General features: G+C 39.0%; 1 protein-coding gene across 1 annotated transcript; it reads left to right on the forward strand.

Moving 5' to 3' along the window:
- Positions 1 to 10,331: 10,331 nt before the first annotated feature.
- CXADR (CXADR Ig-like cell adhesion molecule) lies at positions 10,332 to 16,058 on the forward strand. Its single transcript, XM_054392967.1, has 7 exons — positions 10,332 to 10,401; positions 11,283 to 11,449; positions 12,087 to 12,291; positions 12,634 to 12,789; positions 14,761 to 14,883; positions 15,206 to 15,344; positions 15,791 to 16,058. The coding sequence occupies exons 1-7, from the start codon at positions 10,332 to 10,334 to the stop codon at positions 16,056 to 16,058; spliced, it is 1,128 nt and encodes a 375-aa protein (XP_054248942.1).
- Positions 16,059 to 20,352: the final 4,294 nt, after the last annotated feature.

A 20,352-nucleotide genomic window follows, 5' to 3' on the forward strand; every position in this document is an offset into this window, starting at 1 on the left:
CTTACCCATTTAGGGAGTGACTGACTACTGGGTTATGTAACACTTCTATACCACAGAGCTATTTGCCAGCAATATTCATGCTGAGTTTACATTTACACTTGCATTTCTTTAAGCCAAAATGCAAAATTTCAGTCTATCCTGAACTGGGCAATTTTTAAAATTTAAATGAGAAAATACTAAATAAGTAATTCAACTAATGAAAATTTGACATTTTTTTTTTAGTATATATCACACCTTTGTAACTGTGTTGGAATGCAGAAAGCTTTGTGCCATTGTAATTTTTATTCTGCTTTCTGTGTTGCAGTTTGTTTTTATACTCGAAAATAGCTTCCATCAAATTCTATCAGGCATTTCATTTTCCATAGATTATTCTTTAAAATATTAATAATGTGGTTTGTTAAGGTTTGCTTCACTTCAGTAGTATTTGAAGGTTTGTCCAGATATTCAGAAGGAAATTCAGTTGCTCTAAAGATCATGTACTGGTTTGCACCCTTTCAGAACTCGTGCAAGAAACTCATTCAGTCATGCTGGTATAGTTTCCAATGCTCTTTAGGGTAAGAGTGTTTTACTTCAGGTGAAGTATTTTATTTCACATGATGAAACTTAAATATGAATGCTCAGAATCCACAATAGGTGTTGACCTGTTACCTTCTTCCCATACGAGCTTTTATAAGGAATAATGCTTTCTATCCTGCATCAAGGAATGGTACTTGTCTCTTCTCATTCAGTTACAAAGGTTCACTGTTCTCTTTGCCCCGGCTCTGTATGGCACATGTTCTCTTTGCAAAATATTGGGAGGATGAGATACTTGCATTTGGACCAATTGCGCTTCAGTGTCAAATGTTTGTTCAACTGTGGTGTTTGTGAGAATCTGTTGCATGCGTCTGAGTCTAAGGTTTAAAAATCAAATACTTTAATGCTTATGCATTTTGGAAAAGGGAGGATAACTGACATAAGCTCTCCATTTTTCTCATGTGAAAGCAAGTCTGAAAAAAGATCTGAAGTTTTATCTATGAAACCCTTTTAACCAAAATAAACATAGGTCTTTACTCCCAGTGACAAAATGTCACATACTAGCAGTTAGATGCCGCAGCTGATCTGCTCATGTTTTGAGGAGCATGCTAGGTGAGTGAAAGGAAATGGTATCTTTCTGATGGTGGTAGTTTAGGCTGTGCCTAGAAAATTTTCCACAGGTCTTGAACAGAAAGTAGTAGAATGTAAACAAATCACTATTGGATGTGAAAAGGAAAATAATCCCATTGGACAGATGCCTAACATAAAAGTTAGTTTTGTAAACTAACTTTCTCTCTTTTGGGCTTCCTCGCTCCAGCAGATACTAACTTGTGCTTCTGCTGGCTTTGCTGACCTTGAACGCGTTTTCATGTTGTGGTTAAGTACTAACAGCAACTCTCTGCTCTTTCTTTTGTCCAGTGTATGGCTGGGGGGGAGGGAGCAGGGGAGCCATCAGTAGCCCCCTGGTGGTTTGTCCAGGGAGGTTCTTGTATTGTTTATAAATTGTAGATACATATATGTAAATCCTGTATATTTTGTACATATTCATTGCATTTCATATTTTAGATTGTGGTCTTGCTTGTAAATACAACTTCATTTGCTTTTGACTGAGCTGATCTGGCAATTTTATGTTGGGGGGAATTTTCAACCCACCACACTGGTTTGAGTGGAAACTGAAGCTCAGGAAAGCTTGGAGAAAATGTTTTCTTGTGATTATGTGCGTTGGTTTCGTATAGATTAATGTTGTTAGAGAGTTCTTTGTATTGGATGTGACCTCAGTCATGCAACCTCCAACTCCAAGCAGAGTCAACACTGTGTACTTTGGTCTTGTCTGTGTCATCACTAAATTACCTGTCTTGTTTTCCTTTTTGTTTTCTTTACTGCTCAAGTACTAGAAGAAGCTTTACACATTGCATTGAAGTTCCATGCTTCAGCTTTGGTTGTGTTTTGAATTCCCTAGAAGAGACACTGCGTTCCTAGGCAATATTTCTGTATTCTTTCCTTGGTAGGCTGTTCTTGCTTTCTCCTCCTTAGGAAGAACTGATGATCGATCTGCTTATTTTCCTGAGTGTTGGGATGTGCTTTTCATGTGATTAGAAGCAATTTTTCTTTTAATATGTGCCAGCTTATTTGAGCTCTCTTGCCTTTCAGAAGTGGGTCCCACAGAATTCTGCCTGATGGGATCAGTCAGCCTACCCTTATGAAGTGCAGGGTCAGTACTAGATGTACCTTCCTCACTTTCTCAGGATTTTAAACTTGCACTGTTTTATGGTCACTACAGTGAAGGCAGCAAGTTTGTTCTTTTTTTGTTGAAAACAATTCCAAAAAAGTATCATATTGGTTAACCCATTTATCATCTGTTTTTCCCTGAAATCTTCCAGAAGCTTCCTGGATTGTTTGTGTCCTGCTCTGTTGCCTTCCAGTAGATGTCAGTGTCTCAGAACAACCAGTTTATGTGATTTCTGAGACGTTCTGGAATTGCTGAAATAGACTTTGTCTGCGTTCTTATCCCAGCCAGGTGATTTATAGCAAACAAATGGAAGGAGAAGAGGTGTTGCTCTCCATGCTAAGAAATGGATATATTGTGAAGAGATCTCCCCAAAGAATAGCCAAGAGTGAGTCAAAAGCTTATGGGTAGGAATTAGAGACCAAGGCATCAAAGAGAACCTTGTTGTTGGTGTCTGCTACAGGCCTCATGATCAAGGGGATTCTCCTGATGAATCCTTCTTATTCCAGCTATATGAGGCATTATGATCCCAGGCTCTCATCCTGTTGGGGGATTTCAACCACCCCAGCATCTGCTGGAAAAGTAACACAGTGAGCTATAGGTAATCCAGGAGACTCCTGGAGTTGCATTAAGGGTAACTTCTTAAGACAGAAAGCAGGCAGCCCTACCTGAGGGAATGTGATACTGGATCTGGTGGTCACCAATGCAGGTGAGATTATCAGGATTGGAGGCAGCCTGGGCTGCAGCAGTCATGCACTGGTGGAGTTCACAGTCCCGAGGGATGAGAGTCAGACAAGGAATTTTAGGAAAGCAAACTTCAGCTCTTCAAGGAGTTAGTAAATAGGGCTACCCCCTGTTCCTCAAGGACAAAGGAGCAGGACAGAGCTGACAGATCTTTAGGGATGGTTTCAAGAGAGTACAAGGGCATTTGATCCTCAAGTGTAAGAAATCAAGCAAGGAAGGCAAGAGACTAGCATGATTAAGTCAAGACCTGCTGGTCAAGCTAAAAGGCAAGAAGGAACTGCACAGGCAGTTCTAGCAGTGGCAAGTGTCTTGGGAAGAATGTAAGGATGCTTGTCTTAGGTGTTGGGGTGAGGTTGTGTAGGGGTGAAGTCAGGAAGGCCAGGGCGTGGCTGGAGTTGAACTTGGCAAGGGATGCAAAGAATAACAAGAAGAGCTTCTACAGGTATGTCAACCAGAAAAGGGAAGTTAGAGAAAACATTCCCATGATGAGCAAGAATGGCAATTTAGTAACAATAGGCAAAGAGAAGGCTGAGGTTCTCAAATTGTTTTGCCTCAGTCTTCATTAGCAACTTTGCTCCTCCTATATCCTAAGTTGAATGGCCAGAAGAGGGGGATTAGGGGGACAAGGTCTGTCGCACTAGAAGTGAAGACAGGGTTTGTGACCACCTGTGGAACATGAACATATGCAAGTCTGTGGGACCTGTTGAGGTGCATCCCAGAGTCCTGAGGAAATTGGCAGATGTAGCTGCTGAGCCCCTCTCCATGATATTTGAAGAGTCATGGCAGTCAAGTGTGGTCCCTGGTGACTGGAAGAAGAGAAACATTACATCCAAGCTAAACCTCCTCTGCCACAATTAGGGAGAAGAGAGCATCCCCCACCTCATTACATCCTCCTTTCAGGTGGTTGTAGAGATCACTGAGGTTTCCCCTCAAACCTAATCTTCTCTGTATTAAACTCAGTTCCCTCAGGTGTTCCTCATAAGACTTATGCTCTAGACTCCTCATGATCTTCATCACCCTTCTCTGGACATGCTCCAGCAACTCAGTGCCCTTATTGTAGTGAGTGCCTCAAAATTGAACACCGTACTTGAGGTGTGGCCTCATCAGAGCTGAGTACCAGGACACAATCACTTCCCTGTGGCTGCTGGCCTATTCCCGATCCAGGCCAGGATGCTGCTTGCCTTCTTGGCCACATGTGCACACTGCTGGCTCATGTTCAGACAGCTGTCAACCAGCACCTCCAGGTCCTTTTCTGCCAGGCAACTTTTCTGCCACTCTGCTTGTAGCATTGCTGGGGGTTATGTCCCAAGTGTAAAGCACTTGGCTTTGTTAAACTTCATATGTATACTTGTGTTCTTAGCATAAGAGACTGTGGAGCACTAGTATAATAAAAATGAGTTAGATGTGCAGGAAGAAAAGAATTGAGACTTACGAAAAATCTCTGAGACTTAGAAGGCTCAGGCTGGTTTGGGTACCTCTCCTTACTAGCTAATAACGCATGCTGCAAGCTTCACATGCAGGAGTGATTGTTGAGAGCTAGCCTTAGCTTCTTCACCTTCCACTGTCACGTTCACATGCAGTCATATGTGCATGAACATACTATTCAGACTTCAGAAGTTTCAATTTTTGTTAATAGTCTTCTATGTGGGATAAATTTCTGGTAAGTCACTTTAGGCTGTTGGGTTCTGCTTTTATTTGGCTTCTGGTTACTATGTTGTGTCATGTTTTGGATCGTAGAAAGGACTGCTGTGGTAGAAGCTGAGACTGAACTGTTGCTATTTGTGCCTTTTAAAGCACTTCAAGCCAACTGCCATGTGATAGGCAGGACTGGCGGAGCCTCGTTTTCTAGGAGCATGTCTCTGAAATGTAGTACTTCTGGCTTTCAACATAATTTTTCTTCTGTATTCCCAGTGCCTCTTTCCTGGTGTTCTACTGTCTGAGAAATGATTTGTGTAACATCCACATTGAGATTATATTCAAATAGAGTTGTCTGGCAGTGGAGAAGCAAGTGATAGCTGAAGAATGTAATGCCTCTTAGCTATGTCAAAACAAATGAATAACTTCAGGGACTTATGGTTGTGCTGGACTGTTATTTTTGCTTTTGGATTTGTTTGAAATTGCAGAAGAGGGAGAAAAATAAAACATTGATTGTATTAAGTCCTGTGTTTTCAGAAAAGTCAACACACTAATACTTAACTGTCCAGGTTGTGTTTCAACCAAAAATTGGAAGTTTTATACTTTTCTTTTGTAGTACAAATGCATCCTACCACCTCCAATGTACGAATTCTGTTACCCACTACCTGTTGTAAAGAGATTAATATCATTGTGTTCCTCTTACTTGACTTTTTGAATGCTTTGTAAAATCCTCAACATGTCCCCTCAGAGGGGAGAGGAGGCAAATGTGTGTTCTGTGGTAATCTGCTGTTGGGGAAATTGAAATAGCAAAGTAACTGCTATTGGAGATGAGCACAATTACTGCTTCAGTAATTGACTTTCAACTTCAGAATGAAAGCTTTTAATTTCCTGGTATAGATTTGAGGCTTTTAAGGAAGTAACATCATAATGTATTTTATCATCGATCACTAAACTGTACTTTGCATCCCATCTCACTTCTTCTATGTAGTGAAATTAAAATGCAGAAATTGAATTTGGAGATGAGAATATTGTTTTACAGTTCCCTAATGAGTCAGTGGATGAGAAGAACAGAAGAGTATGGAAGTCACTGAAATGCAGATTAGGAATTTATGTTGTTACTGTGCTTTATGGAAACATGAATATATTCTGATCTACCCATTCCTAGAGATGGTGACTAGTAGTATTACTAGTGTCTTTGTTTATGCAAAGCTGACCAAACTTAAGGAAAACACTAATATATTTCACTAGAGGTTTAGAATGGCTAGTTTTACACTTGGAAATATGAAAGGATCCTTTAGAAGGAATCTCTACCAGTATTCACGGAGATAGAGATCATCAGTATCATTTAGAAAATAATAGCAATCAATAATAGCAGAGAATTAGTTCCTCAGATATGCTTACTGTGGTCAAAAAAGAGGTGATACAAAACTGTTAGAATTATGTTTGGAAAGGTATTAGATGGGTTGGTAAGAAATATTGCACCTAAACCTCTTTTGTACCTCCTGTTCATGGTTCTTGGTGGGTGTGATTTTTTGTGGTGGGCTTTATTTTTGTTTGTGGTTGTGTTGGGTGTTTGTTGTTGTTTGGTTGCTATTTTTGTTTTACTTTTTTTGTGTGTTTTTTATTTGTTTGGGGGTTGTTGTGTGCTGGAATGAAGGTAATGCCATGCAAAGTAATACCATGACTGGTAGAAGTGAAATAACCCTACCTAATTTGTAACAGTATGTTTGCTATTAACAGTTGTGAAGGTCTTTTCTAACCATTGTTTTATCTAGAATTTAGTACGTAAGGTGCTTTCTCTTTCTAAATTTCTTAATGACTGTTAAGGGTGCTGTTGAAGTCTGACCTACTGCAGAAATCTACTGCAACTTCTCTGCTTTATAGAGGAGCACAAGTGTCCTGAGTTAACACAGCCTGCTCTCACAAGCCCCTCTCTCTACACACAGCAGGGAGGGAAAGTAACGAAAAAAAAAATGAACCCCTGGGTTGAGATAAAGACAGTTTAATGAGCTGTTATACACAATTGCCTTAGCCTATTTGCAGAAGAAGCATAGCAAAATGCAGAAATATGAGTGGAAGCCAGTCACCTCCCCCCACCTCCCCATCCCAAAGCCAGCCCAGTGGAAAAGACCCAACACCCTGAAACGGGAAGCAAGAACTGGAACAGGAAGCCTCTCATATTACTTCAAGTCTTGTGATACTTTCCTTCGGCCAACACTTTCATGTTGAAGCTGACATGATGTAAGCATGGTATTGAATATCAAGAGTCAACTCAATCCAACATTCTCCACCCCTTATTCTATACGATCTACATCATGCCCAGCAGCAATTAACATCAAACAAATGCATCATACATCGTTCACTGTCCAGTCTCAGTCAAAATGAGGTCAATCTGTGGTACACAGAAGATGTCTCACTGCAGATGCTCTGGAGCTCCACCCTGTTCCAGAACAGTCTGGATCAGTCCACAATCAATCCAAAGACTGGGACTGTGTTTCTGCCACTGTGGCAGTCAATTCCAGTGACTCCTTCCACCCCTCCAAGTGAAAGCAAACTGTGGCTTGCCATTTCAGTGCTCTGCTTTCGAAACATCCAGGTGTTGGGATCCCCCTGTCACACAAGAAATCCAGATGGATTCCACCTGTTGTAGTTTGATGGCATCAGAATCCATTGTGATCCTGTATCTGCTAAAGCTTTATATTCTTGCGGGTTCAACTTGCAAAGCGACTGGTTCCATACAGTCGAATAAACCCAATTGTCTCTCTCCTTCATCTGGTTGGAGGCAGGGCCCCTCTAAATTCTGACTGGAATCACTTGTGTCTTGTGAAGATGCTTTGAGAGTTCTTTCAGAAGGGTCAGAAGCAGTATCAGCTTGTCTGCTCCTTTTTGGGTGATTTTCCACTGGAAACTTGAGGCAGCATTCTTTGGTGGAGAATTTCCTTGTAATTCATGTAGTCATGCAGCTGAAATGGGTTTTCCATCCAACTTCCTCATGTCCTCCCCATGGTCATGCAGGTAAAACCACAGGGTATGCTGTGGAGTGTACCTCCCAGATTCTGTGCCTTGGAAAGGGAAGCCTAATGGCTGAAACACAGGACCTTACAGGTGGGGAACAGGACAGGTTCTCTTGGATTCACTCAATCTTCTGTGACAGTTCTTTCGCATCTGAAATGCAGGCCTGTATAGAGGGAGAGAGACTTCCTTCGCATTGCTGGGGTCTGCTAGTCATTTCATCCACCATTTGTCCTTGGCCATCTTCCAAAGCCAGAGATAAAGACCGAGTGAGCACTGCTGGCTCTTTTTCTTGTTCGTGTGATGACCTTGATTCATCCTCAGCCTTTGCCAGACAAACTGCTTTCCTTGTATATTTCTTTTTTTTCTGTAGAGGAGCAGGTGGTACTGGCACAGGCTGGTTCTTCAGTGTAGCTGCCATGTTTGTTGGTCTGTCTGTACACCCAGAGACCTCTTGCCCCTGAGTGCTCTTGAACAGTGGTGAGAAGGGCTCAACAGGCATGAGTCAGGACCCAAAACATCACAATTATTTCTGTCTCTCAGGAGCTTCCAGGCTGAGAGCAGACTTAGGGTCATGCTCTTACTTGTTCAGGGGTGAAATTCCAAACCACCAGAGGTGACCAGGGTTGTAGGCACTCGCTCATACTCTCCCACATACCCTGCCACTCATTATTATCTAGACTCAGGGCAGATCTCTCAGCGGTGTTCCTGAGAGTCCTGTATTGCTCTGAACTGGCATGTCAGTAACCAGCAGAGCAAGAGCACAGCTCTAAGCTGTTCCCCTAAGGTCATACTGATCACCACAGTGAGCACATACAGGACCCCAGCACATTGGCCCCAGCAGCCCCTGGGAAGCAAATACATTAACATAGAAGACACACCACAGGCAAAAAAACCCAACCAAATGAACCAAGAAACCCAACAACGTTTATAAAACTCTCTTAATGAGCCTCAAGCATTAGTTGTATCCTCTTGTTACCTCGCTTCTTATCTCAACCCTTCTGTCTCCTTCCATGATAGATTGTCTCAGTTAAGACAGCTGCTTTTGAGTCCCATGTTTGGCTCCAAAAATGGACTGTCCTGTGATAACACAACCTGCTCTCACAACCCCCCTGCTCCTCACACAGACAGGAGGGAAAGTAGCACAAAAAAAACCCTCTTACTTGAGATAGAGAGTATAATGGGCTGATACGATGTACAATTACTTTAGACTATTTCCAGGGAAGTGCAGAAACAGTAGCAGAAGCCAGCACCCTCTCCCAAGTCTGACCCTCAGCCCACCCAACAGAAAAGCCCAACACCCCAAAACCAGAAATCAAAAGCTGGAAGTGGGAAAGGAAGCATCTCATGTTACAATCTGAGCTTCAAGCCCTGTAATACTTGGCTTCAGCCAGCACTTTCATTTGAAAGCTGGCATGACAGCAGCATAGTATTGAATATCAGCAACAGATTCAACTCAACCCATGACAGCAAGTTAAAGCATAAGTACATTGTTTATGATTTGTAATTTTATTTCTTCTGAGGCTATGATTCTACAGATGCACCAAGAGAATCTATCTTCTTCATACTGGCTACTTTTATTGCAGCCTTGCCTCTGTTGTGGCTGTGGTAACGTTTGTGTGACTGTCTAGCTATGATGGTCAGCAACCTACACGTATAAAATGACTGAAAATCAAAGCTTAGTACCCAGAAAGATGTACAAATCAGTGGATTTACAAATGCCAAAATTGTTTCCATGCCACTCAAAGGGAGCTTTCCACTTCCTGACTGTGATGTATGAGTCTATACACTTGATGAGGGAAACTGTTGTAAAATAGGGAGAATCTTTCATCAGGCCTTTTGAGTAAGTCTGTGGCACTACACAGATTGTTTTCCAGGGTTGAACTGAGGAAAATTTGTTGTTTGGAAATGTGTTTTGCTTAGAGATAGGCAGATATACAGTCTTTTTTGAACAGTGGGACAAGCGGAAAGGGTGAACAAATAAAACTTCTTGAGATTTTGGGAAAGGATTCATTTGTCCACTCTCCATAGATAGAAAAGCCCATATACCTCAAGGCAGAGTAACTTGGTGTAACCTAGGACTTCAGCAATTCCATTCATCTCAGCAGACTTCATTGCTGTTCTGTGCTTTCATTTTCACGGGGAGGGAGTGTCCTGGATTGTGCTAGAACACAACCAGTTCTTGTTCAGTGATTTTTACTTTTCAGCTGAGTCTCTTTCTAATAAGAGTGCTTTCTGGAGTTAATGACACATTTTTGCAGACACTGTCTGCTTCTAGAAGTGATAATGTTTGATATTTATACTACTGAGGATTGATAATACAGAAAGGCTCTTGCTTATACTCGCTCCTTTGGCGACCAAGTTCACTGCTAGATTTTGTGTACCATGTTGGAGTGCTGTAAGTGGAAGGGTTGTAAGCAAGTGAAGAAGCCACACTTGCAGGGAGGAGTGGGCAGGACAGGTGACCCTGAACTGGCCAGCAAGGTATTCTATTCTATATATGTCATGCTCAGTATGAAGCTGAGGGATCACAGGGGTCAAGCTCTCCTCACTGGCCACTGGCTGAAGAGGATTCTCTTTGTTTGTCTGTCTGTATCTCAATCCACGTGTTCCCAAATTCCGTTTTCCAAATCTAGTTTCCATCTTCCACTGAAGTCTAGGTCTTCCCCAGTGCCTGCCCTGCAGTGACAGTGGTAGCATCATGTATTGGTTTAAGCTGGATCGTATATCCTACACGGTTGTGAGCAATGCTTGCTGCATGACTAGAGCAGGTGGGAGTTGCCAGGATTTGAGAGGCTTGCAGTATGTTATGTAGTTTGTGAAGTTCCTTGTTCCAGGCTTGGGTGCTCGCTCTTCCAGTTTCGTGGATACCTCTACCATTGATCTGGTCTTTTTCCTTTTTTTTCTTTCCCCCTTTTTCCCCTCTGTCTCTTTTGTGCGATCTGATACCCCTACAATAGAATAGTGAATTGTCATTTATCTCAACTGAAGACTACCTCCCAGGCCCTTTTGTTTCTCCCAAACTGACAGGGGTAGAGAGAGAGGGGAAGGGGGGGAAGGCTGTATTAACCCCTTACACATAATTGCCAGGAGAGCTTGATACTGGTTTTGTATATATTTTATTATTTTCTCATTGATAGTACTTTCTTTTTATTTTTATTGTTACTGTTTCATTAAAACTGTTGGGTTTTTTCCAAACCCATAATTCTTTCTCCCTTATTCCATTTCTCTTCCCCTCCTGAGAATGGAGAGGGATTAATAGCATTTGCCATTCCTTTAGTGATCATCCCAGCCTCAACCTGTGACAGTGATTATCTAATAATACAAGAATCCTACTACTGAAAATACTTGGTTTAGCTTCATGTGGGACTTGTAAGAAAGATAATTATATTTTTTTGAAAAAACGTGACTGCCTGTTAGGTAAAATTACAAATGAATACGTTGCTGTACAAATGAATACAACTTTGTGTTGTATTCGGTAACATACTGATTGCACAGATCTCTTAAGCACTGCCAAGTCTAACTAATGGCATTATTTCTGTACAGGAAATGAGTAAGTATTAAAATTCATCATATACTAATACAAAATAGAACATGTGTGGTGAAAACCGCCAATTAAGTGTTTTTAAAACATAAAAATATTTTTCTATAGGTGTATCAAGAAGCCTAGTTATAACTTCAGGTGAAAAATCATTTGAAACAGCACAAGGAGAGAAAGTTACGTTGCCATGTACTTTTGAAGCCTCAGAAGAAGATATAGGTCCTCTAGATGTTGAGTGGGTGTTGATACCAGCCGATAATCAAAAGGAGGAACAAATAGTAAGTAGAGATTTTTTTTTTTTGAAGAGTGTTAATTCAGTTGTTTGAGTAGGTCAATATAATAGATTTGTTACTGACAGTTTGAACTTCTAGCTAGCCAGGTGGGGATGCTTGCAGTCTTTAAATGACTTTGCTTCAATTGCAGTCATATAAAATTTAGTGGAAGTAGCAGATTAAGTATGAAGCGTCAAGAAATTTCTCACTATAAACTTTTCTGCTGCAGAGCTCTAAAATATGCTTTGGTTCCAGAAAACAAGCTAAATTTTTTCATACCTGCGTTTTTTTTCTGACTGAAAAGTGATTAATGAAGTTTTAATTTTAAATGTATTAACTCATTTGGTTATTAACTCTTCCCTTTTCTTTGGAAGCCTTATCAATGACTCCTTTTTAGTAGACAGGTTTTACAAAATGAAATTAGAGAAGTTTTGAAAAGCTTTCAAGTAGAAGTGAATGTTGACATTGCTACTTGGGCAAGTGGATGGTGGGGACATATTTTGAAGTTTGAGATATTTGGCTGTGTTGTGCTTCTGGATTATTTAAAACAGTAGAAAGATCCTGTCAAGAATCTGAATATATCAAATTATTTTGAACATTTATAAATCAAATGTGTTTCTGAATTGTATTTCTTTTTTTATAGATAATTATGTATGATGTAGACAGGATTTATGATAATTATTATCCTCCTCTGAATGGGCGGATGCAATTTACTAAGTCTGATCCGAGATTTGGCGATGGCTCATTGGATATCCTGAATTTAAAGGCAGCAGACACTGGCACATACCAGTGCAGAGTGAAGAAGGCACCTGGAGTTCAAAGCCAAAAAATACAGTTGACTGTACTTGGTAAGACAAACCTCTTGAATTTTCAGTAACATCGTTAATGTGTTTATTCCTGTCTTTGATACTTAAAATTAAAACTTCAGTTGGGCAAAGTCATACTGAATCTGTGATGATACATTTGTTATTGAGGCTTTGGGAGGGGTGGACATTATTCTGTTCTGGGAGATGAAAGGAATAATGAGCATTTCAAAAAATTCTACACCTTGCTTTTATTTCAAAAAGTCTTACAATGCATAGAAATGGTTTGTTCCCCAAGCTTTAGCAAGAGGGACCAATCTACCAGAAAACAACTAGCAAGTGTTTTGTTTGTGACTGGTGTTAATGAAGTTATACTTTGTTTATTAGTGAAGCCAGCAAGAACTAAATGTTCCATTGAAGGATCACAGGAGATTGGAAAAGACGTTACCTTGAAATGTACATCACAAGAAGGATCCCCACTTTTGTCTTATGACTGGAGGAGAGTATCTGGCACACGGGAACTTCCTGCCACTTCCATGCAAAGTACTGTCAAACTTTATTTATTACTCTGAAATACTTAAGAAAGACTGTGTTCATATTTTTGGCTTATCCTGACTTGTGAGCATTTCATGCTTAATATTAGCATAAGTGTCACTTATTACCCTCTCACTGGGTAGTAACTGACTCTGGAACAAGCTGGGCTTTCTTTTTTTTATTCATACTGGAAAATGTTTCAAGGGTGAAGTTGAGATTCTTACCATTAGGCTGCAGAATCATGCTCATCTGTTCCTGAGTGTGTTCTCTTGCTTGCTGATGTTGGCTGCTTTGGTGCTCAAGTGGACAGTAGGAAAGAGACAGACAGAGTCTGTCCCTGCTGTCAGGGAAGGGAAGATAAAAGCCTGCATTTTGGTAGAGATCAAACTGAGCTCTTTACTTTATGATCAAGTGACAGAGCTTCTTGCTTAAAAAAGGGTACATGTCTTTAGAATAAAAGTTGCCAGGAGTAACAGAAGTCTTATGCTCTTCTTACAAGAGCTGACATACAGGAAAGTTTTATATATTCTGAATTTTAACTGCTGGATTCCAAATTACTGTAGTGGTGATGTTGGATTTTTTATTATGAGTTCTTTATTGTAGAAGGTTAATTTGTGTTAATTTCTGGTTTTGTGAAAGTTATTCTGGATTTTTTTTTAAGTGTACTGCTCAGTATCAGTTCTTTTTGATCTTCTTGGTAATTATGAAAGCCTTAAATCTTGAGATGATGGGGTTTCTTTGAAGATGAAGCAGTTTAGGAATCTACTTACAAGTAGGCACTTTAACTTGATTGTGGAATTTTGTGTCTAAAAGTAGCCGAAGTGGCTATGAGAGAGAAGTTGTTTTGCTCTTCCTCATAGGAGTCTCCTAGCCTCCTGTTACTTATGCCAGAGAAAATCAGATGTTGCTTCAGCTTGTTTTAAAATAAACAAAAATGACTTCCGTGAACTCTTCCTTTAAATTTTATAGTCTTATAAGAATATACATCTCTGAGTATCAGCCACATATGAAGAGCCTCATACTGTTATTTTTTAACTGGTATTGTTGTTTGATATTTCATTTCTTCTTTTAACAGTGAACAGTTGATCATTAGTGTCTTCTCTACCAGTTGAGTTATTAAGCTTTTGTCGTTATGCTCATTCCTTCTCCATATCCCAAATTTGTTTCACAGTAACAAAAAAATCAATTGACAGTAACTGTGTTAGACAAGAACGAGTGAGGAAGTATCCAAAAGTGGCATGTAACTTGATAAAGCTGTGCTTCTTTTGGACTTGTAAATGTAGGTTTGAGAACACTGAGCCTGTCTTAAGAATCTAGACAGTGACTCAGCAGGAAGAGCTAAGTATTTGTGTGGTGTGTTGTTCCTACAATGTAGTCTCTTGCAGTGCTGATGGCAAATCTGTTGGCCATTAAAGTGTGCAAGCCATCTGAAGTCTGTGTTATAGAGTCTCGGAAAGGTAGCTGCCAATGGCTTTGTAAGCCCTGGGAAAGTAATCTTGGCTTTAACTGACTGGCTCCTACCCTGTCAACATAACTAGACTTAATTGGTCACCCATTGGAGTGCAGTGTTTAGGTTAGATCCTTCTTATGTTGAGCACGGATTCTGCAGGCATCTGAACAGGTTGTGTAGAATTGGTTTAGAGAGAATGAGAAGGAGGTACTTAAAGGATGCAGCTGGTCTTTTATATTTTAGAATTCTGTGTTAGGATGAGAATTGGACACTGTAAGCATCTGTTCCTTTCCATTGACAGAGCAATTAGTCTGTAGGATTAGTATTAAAGTCAAATGCTGTGGAATGAATTTGGAGACTTTTAGAAATAATTGTAGTTTTACAGCATGATAGACTTGGGAGATTTTTGATGTCCTTAATAGGACATTTTTGCGTTAAGATTTTGTTTATGTGCTGGATTAATAATTCTGTAGGATTGAATATGGCATTAAACTTTGGAAAATGGTAAACCTCTACCTTTTGTTTTGTAGATAAAAATACAGGAGAACTTCTCTTGAAAAATGCCTCTAAAGAGTATTCTGGCACATACCATTGTGTTGCCTCAAACAGAGTTGGCACGGATGAATGTTCTGTTGAGCTGAATGTCACCCCTCGTAAGTGTCTGCTGTATAAGGGTCACATAGTCATTTGTGCATTAAAAACAAATATTAGTCTTTTTTCTCTATGCTCCTAAGAAGTTAAAAAACCCAATCTTGTTGAGTAATCGATGGCTGCCACTTCAAGTCTGTACTTCTCAAAATGTTGCTTTTTATGCAGAAAGCTGTTAGTCTTGTTTTAAATGCATGTGGTCAAAGCATGGTGATACACTATTAACTTGGATTATGTGGAAACACACTGTTTTTAATGTTAGGAGAAAACAAGTTGGTCATATAAATTTGTCACTTAACAAATAGTATTGTTATTTATCTATTCTAGCTATAAATACAGCTGGTATAATTACTGGAGCTATTATAGGAACTCTACTGGGTCTTTCTGTACTGGCTTTTCTTGTCTTCTGTTGCTGTAAAAAACACAGAGAGAAGAAATATGAGAAGGAAGTACATCATGATATCAGGTAACGACAGATCTAGTTTCTGAGCGGTATTATTTGAAGATTAACTTTTAAATGTGTATTTCTGCAAGTAAGATGCTTAACAGTTGAGATTTCTGTTGTAATCTGGAAAGCTTATTAATGTGCTAACAGCTTGCCAGAGAACTTTGTTTTGGATATGATGTAGGTAGTCTGTCTAATTTCAGTAAATATTTTTAAAGACACTGAATACTTGAATTGTGGGTTGGTTTTGTGTTGGTGGGTTTTTTGTTTGTTTGGTGGTGTGTTTGTGTGTGTGTGTTTGGTTTGGGTTTTGTTTTCTTTTTTTTTTTTAACTTAGTAATATGTGAGCCTCTTTTGGGTGTTGTGTCAGAATAGGAAGAAACAAACTGAAAATGTATTTTGTAAATTTGTGCTTAGTAATGGAAACTGAACATGTTTTCTACAACTGTGTTGTTTCTCTATTTCAGAGAAGATGTTCCACCTCCAAAAAGTCGCTGTTCAACAGCCCGCAGCTACATAGGCAGCAATCGCTCTTCTCTGGGTTCAATGTCTCCCTCAAATATGGAAGGATATACCAAAACTCCATACAGCCAAGTCCCAAGTGAAGACTTTGAACGTTCTCCTGGTCAAAACCCAACCTTTGCACCTTCAAAGGTAGCTGCACCTAATTTAAGTAGAATGGGAGCTGTTCCTGTGATGATTCCAGCACAAAGCAAAGATGGGTCCATAGTATAAAATACCGTTAAATGCTGTTTTTAATGTGTTCGTTGTAAGTATTAGAACTACCATGTTCCACCCCTCATTTAAACAATGGCATGCAGTTTTTTCCTGAAGCAAATGAACAAGTTAGTTTGAAAAGCCACCAATTCTCATTTTTGGTTTTAAACTTGCTATTATATAACAGTTGAACTCTTGGCTAAAAGTTCCTACATTAATATCGGACACTGAAGGTATTTGGACCTTGGGTAGGTTGCTGAAAAGACACTGTCAGCTGATGTGCAATTCTGGGTATGTAGCAGTGAAACAAGTGAGAAGTAACGAAAGCGTTTTATAGGTAGACCATGAAGCTTCTCAGAGTTCCTGAGACTTTATCCTCAGTTTTGGAATCACAGAAACATTTGAACTTGGCCATTGTCTGATGTAGTAGCAGGGGGCTGAAATTCTGAACATGACTTTGAATTCTGTTCAAACTGAGGATTTATGCAGTTCTTTAACCTGCTAATATGTTTTGAGCACTTTTTGAGCTCTTATTTCAGGGGCTACCAGTTATTTGATTGGTTCAATTAATTTAATCTGTTCTGAATTCAAAGTTTCAGTGAATAGAAATGTGACAGGAGACCTTGCAAGCTCTTTGAAATGTGACTTTTTCTATAATGAGTGGTTCTAGTTATGTCAGATAACTTAATACTTACCTGATACAGGAAGTCCTATCAGGTCACTGGTAGTGGTGTCTAAGCTTTAAAATCCATAGTTTAACACTTACTGTCACAGCAAGAATGAATACGTATCTTTTACAGGTCTTGAGTTAATTGCATCTTGCATTTTCCAAAGCCCATTTAGATTCCAAAGCAGTGCTCTTAATGTTTTTCCAAACCAATACATAGGAGCTCTATGGGGTTTTAAATAAGTAACTGGTTTATGACATCAGTCTTCTAGTTCTAACATCATTGTGGAAACCTCTTTTCCCATCTACATGTTAGCAGTAGTTTATCTTTGTTTTAAGATGCTAATATCTTTCTGTATGAATTTTCAAGGAGTTTAAAGCTCATTAGTCCTTGCTTCTTCAACAGCCCTAAATGTTATGACCAGACACTTAAGAGCAAAGGTTTCATGCAGCCAGAACCTGAGAGGAAATAGTTATGCAGAACTGGTGATGTATGTCTTGTGTTTCAAGACTAAACCCCTTCTTCCCAGTTTTCTGAACTTAGAGCATTACAGGAGGAACAGGACAATTCCTTATCCTACTTTCACACAGGTTTAATAGTATCTGGTGACTGACATTAATATACCTGTGGAAGCTGGGGTATAAAGCTTAGCGCAGTTTAAATCCTTGTGGATATTTTTCTTCCTTCCTGTTTTCTACTGCCTTCATCCTGTGCTGGGGGGCAGGAGTGGAAGAGTCCCTTCAGCTTAGGCTAGCTGTAAATATTAAACCTCAAGGTCTTTTTTAAAAATCTAAAGGCATATATGGATGAATGAAATGACCTGAATAACCTACTGAAAGATGTTAGGATTACTTGTAGGTAGCAAAAGCGTGAGAGAAAACATTTTCCCAAACTTCTAGGTTTAGTGTCTGCCTTTATGTAGCTGCTTATAGATCTGTGATAAATCCTTTGGCTTTCTACTAAATGTTTGTCCTATCTGTAGTTAGGTGCACAATTTTTGGCTGGCACTATTAATGTAAAGAACATCCCCTTCATACTGAATTTAGAAACTTGAATGGCTATTAAGACTTCTAGACCTACAGTTTTACATATTTGGGACTTTTTTGGATTGTTAACTGATACTTATAGAGATGAAACTTTTTTAATCTTTCCTGTGTGCCTTGTTTAATAAACTTTGCCTGATTGTAACATCAGTTTTTATGAAATTTCTGGTGCCTAAACTTACTGTTTGAACAGGTGCTTAGATGATGGTACAGTTCTTGAAACATGACACTGTGATCTGATTTCTTGATTCTTATGTACTGTTAATACCTCTTCATGCCTATTTTTGGATGTGACTTCAGTGTCTCTCTCTCTCTGTATTTCAAAATGTCAGTTAATCCTTCAATTGCTGATTATGACCTAAGTGTTCCTGAAAACAGTCCAGCTCTTTGTACTAATGAGATACATGATTGACTTGTGTGGTAAATATTTGGTTTCTTACCTGTGCCAAACGTTATGCTTATGAAGAACAATGGATGAGGAGACCTCTTCTTGCATCCAATTATTGTGATAGAAGAGACTTCCAATGTTTTAATCCTACACTGGTTGTTTACCTTGAAACTAAGGCCTTCCTTAATTGAAAGGGTACAGTTGTTACAAATACGAGTTGAGTACAAAGCTAAACTGAATCACAGACTGAGAGATACCTATAAGCCTAAGCAACCAGGCAACAAACCTAATGAATTTGGTTGTTGGCCATCTGTGGAGGTACGTGAGATTAGATGTGGGTTTTGGATTTTGTTTGCTTTTATTTTGTTTGGCCTGAGACCCTGTACTTACAGTCAGGTAAGCCCTTGAACACACTGGAATAGAAACCTATCACATTAAAGCATACAGAGCAGAGTTTACACATGCTTAGTGCTCTGTCAGCTTGTACAAAATAATAAATGGACAGAACAGAACAATGGTGTGATGTGCCCTCAGAGCCTAGCTGTTAGGCTTAGCAGCCTTGACAGTGTCTGTCTATTTATGTAATTGCATGGAAAATGAAAGAAATGGAATCTGACATAGTCCTTATCTGAAATAAAGAACCTCTGGCTTGGGGTAAACTTTATCTCAAGTTGCAATCAACATGCCTTTTTGAATGGAAACAACATTACTAGGAAAACAATACTGCTATTTAAAATTATTTTTGTCAATAGATTTTTCGCTTACACTGGATTATGATTCTCAAAAGCAGCTACTCTATTTTAGCAATGGTTTCTAGCTGTGTAAGAGATGAACAGGTTAAACACGTGAGGTGTCCGATCTTACAAATAACTGCTAACAGAACTCTTTTAGAAAGTAATGGCAGCTGATACACTGGTTAGAAGGTGGCATTTTTAATGTCTCATTAAAAACAAAAAAAGGAAATGTGTGTGTGTGTGTGTGTGGTACCATTATGTAAATACTCTTAAGTGAACTCAAGAAACTTCTATCTAGTTAATGTCATGACTGTAAACTTGCCTGTGGAGGACTAATATATATATAGAAGAAACCCCTCAGTTTTAGCATGATATAAAGTGAATGAAGTGTTAGACTTGTAATAGGTTATGTAACACTTGTCCATACATTACAAGCATTTTCATAAACTTGGAAATGGATATTTAAAGATATTTGTGCAAAACTACCTTGTCTAAAAATGATACTTCTTCCAAAACTGTGTAGTGCACAGAAATGCCTTGTTAGAGGAGTAAAACATGACTTTTGAAAGAAATGTACAATGCATACATCCTTATCAACTGATAGTCACACTCATATTAGACATATGCCTCCTGCTTAATATTACAAGTAAGACTTCATAATTGCAAGTTTTTCTGTAATGCTGAATATTGTATACTACTGATTTCCTTGATAAGCTTTTGGTTTTGTTCTTCACAGTGTATATTCTGGATCACTTTAGGTCTTTGTTCCAGTCTAAAGATGTAATGCTACTTGTGTCACTTAAACCTTGTTTTACACACTTGATAGGTGCTTTTTGGGACCTTCTGGTTATCGGTCCTCTAGCATTGAAGCACAGCTCAACTGAAATCAGAGCAATAATGTTTCCTGGAATTCAAAATGTTACAATGTTGTGTTACACTTCTCATACACAAAGCATGGACTTCATAGGAATTTCAGTATGAAGTTTTATATTCACACTTCTGGGGGGAATGGTATTTTAAAATACAAGTGTTGTGATTGAATTTGTAAAAACAAAATCCAAACTTTAAAAATGCTGTAGTTTCATGACAGACTTGTGTACTTTTTGAAATAAAACTGTTGGAGAAAACAGTAGTCTGTCTTTATTATAAAGCAGCACTTGTGTATGGCTTCAGCTTTCTCTTTGTGTAATTGGAAGTGAACTAATAAATGTGGCTGTGTGTTACATGCTGGCATTAATAATTTTATTTATTGCTTTCTTTTCCCCACAAGTAAGACTTCAGGTATTTTAAAACTTGCACTTATTTGCAGTTTTTAGTACTGGATACGCAGTTGCAGTGATCAATTTTAAAACACATAAGTGTGATCTCAACAATTATCAGTTATTCTGAAACTTTAAATTTCATCCCTCTTTATTTTAGGAAGAACCAAAAATTTCTGAAGCTGGTGAACTGTTTTAAAATTCAAGCAAGCAGGCTTCC

Source organism: Indicator indicator, chromosome 1 (genome assembly GCF_027791375.1).
Source record: "Indicator indicator isolate 239-I01 chromosome 1, UM_Iind_1.1, whole genome shotgun sequence".
NCBI lineage: Eukaryota > Metazoa > Chordata > Aves > Piciformes > Indicatoridae > Indicator > Indicator indicator.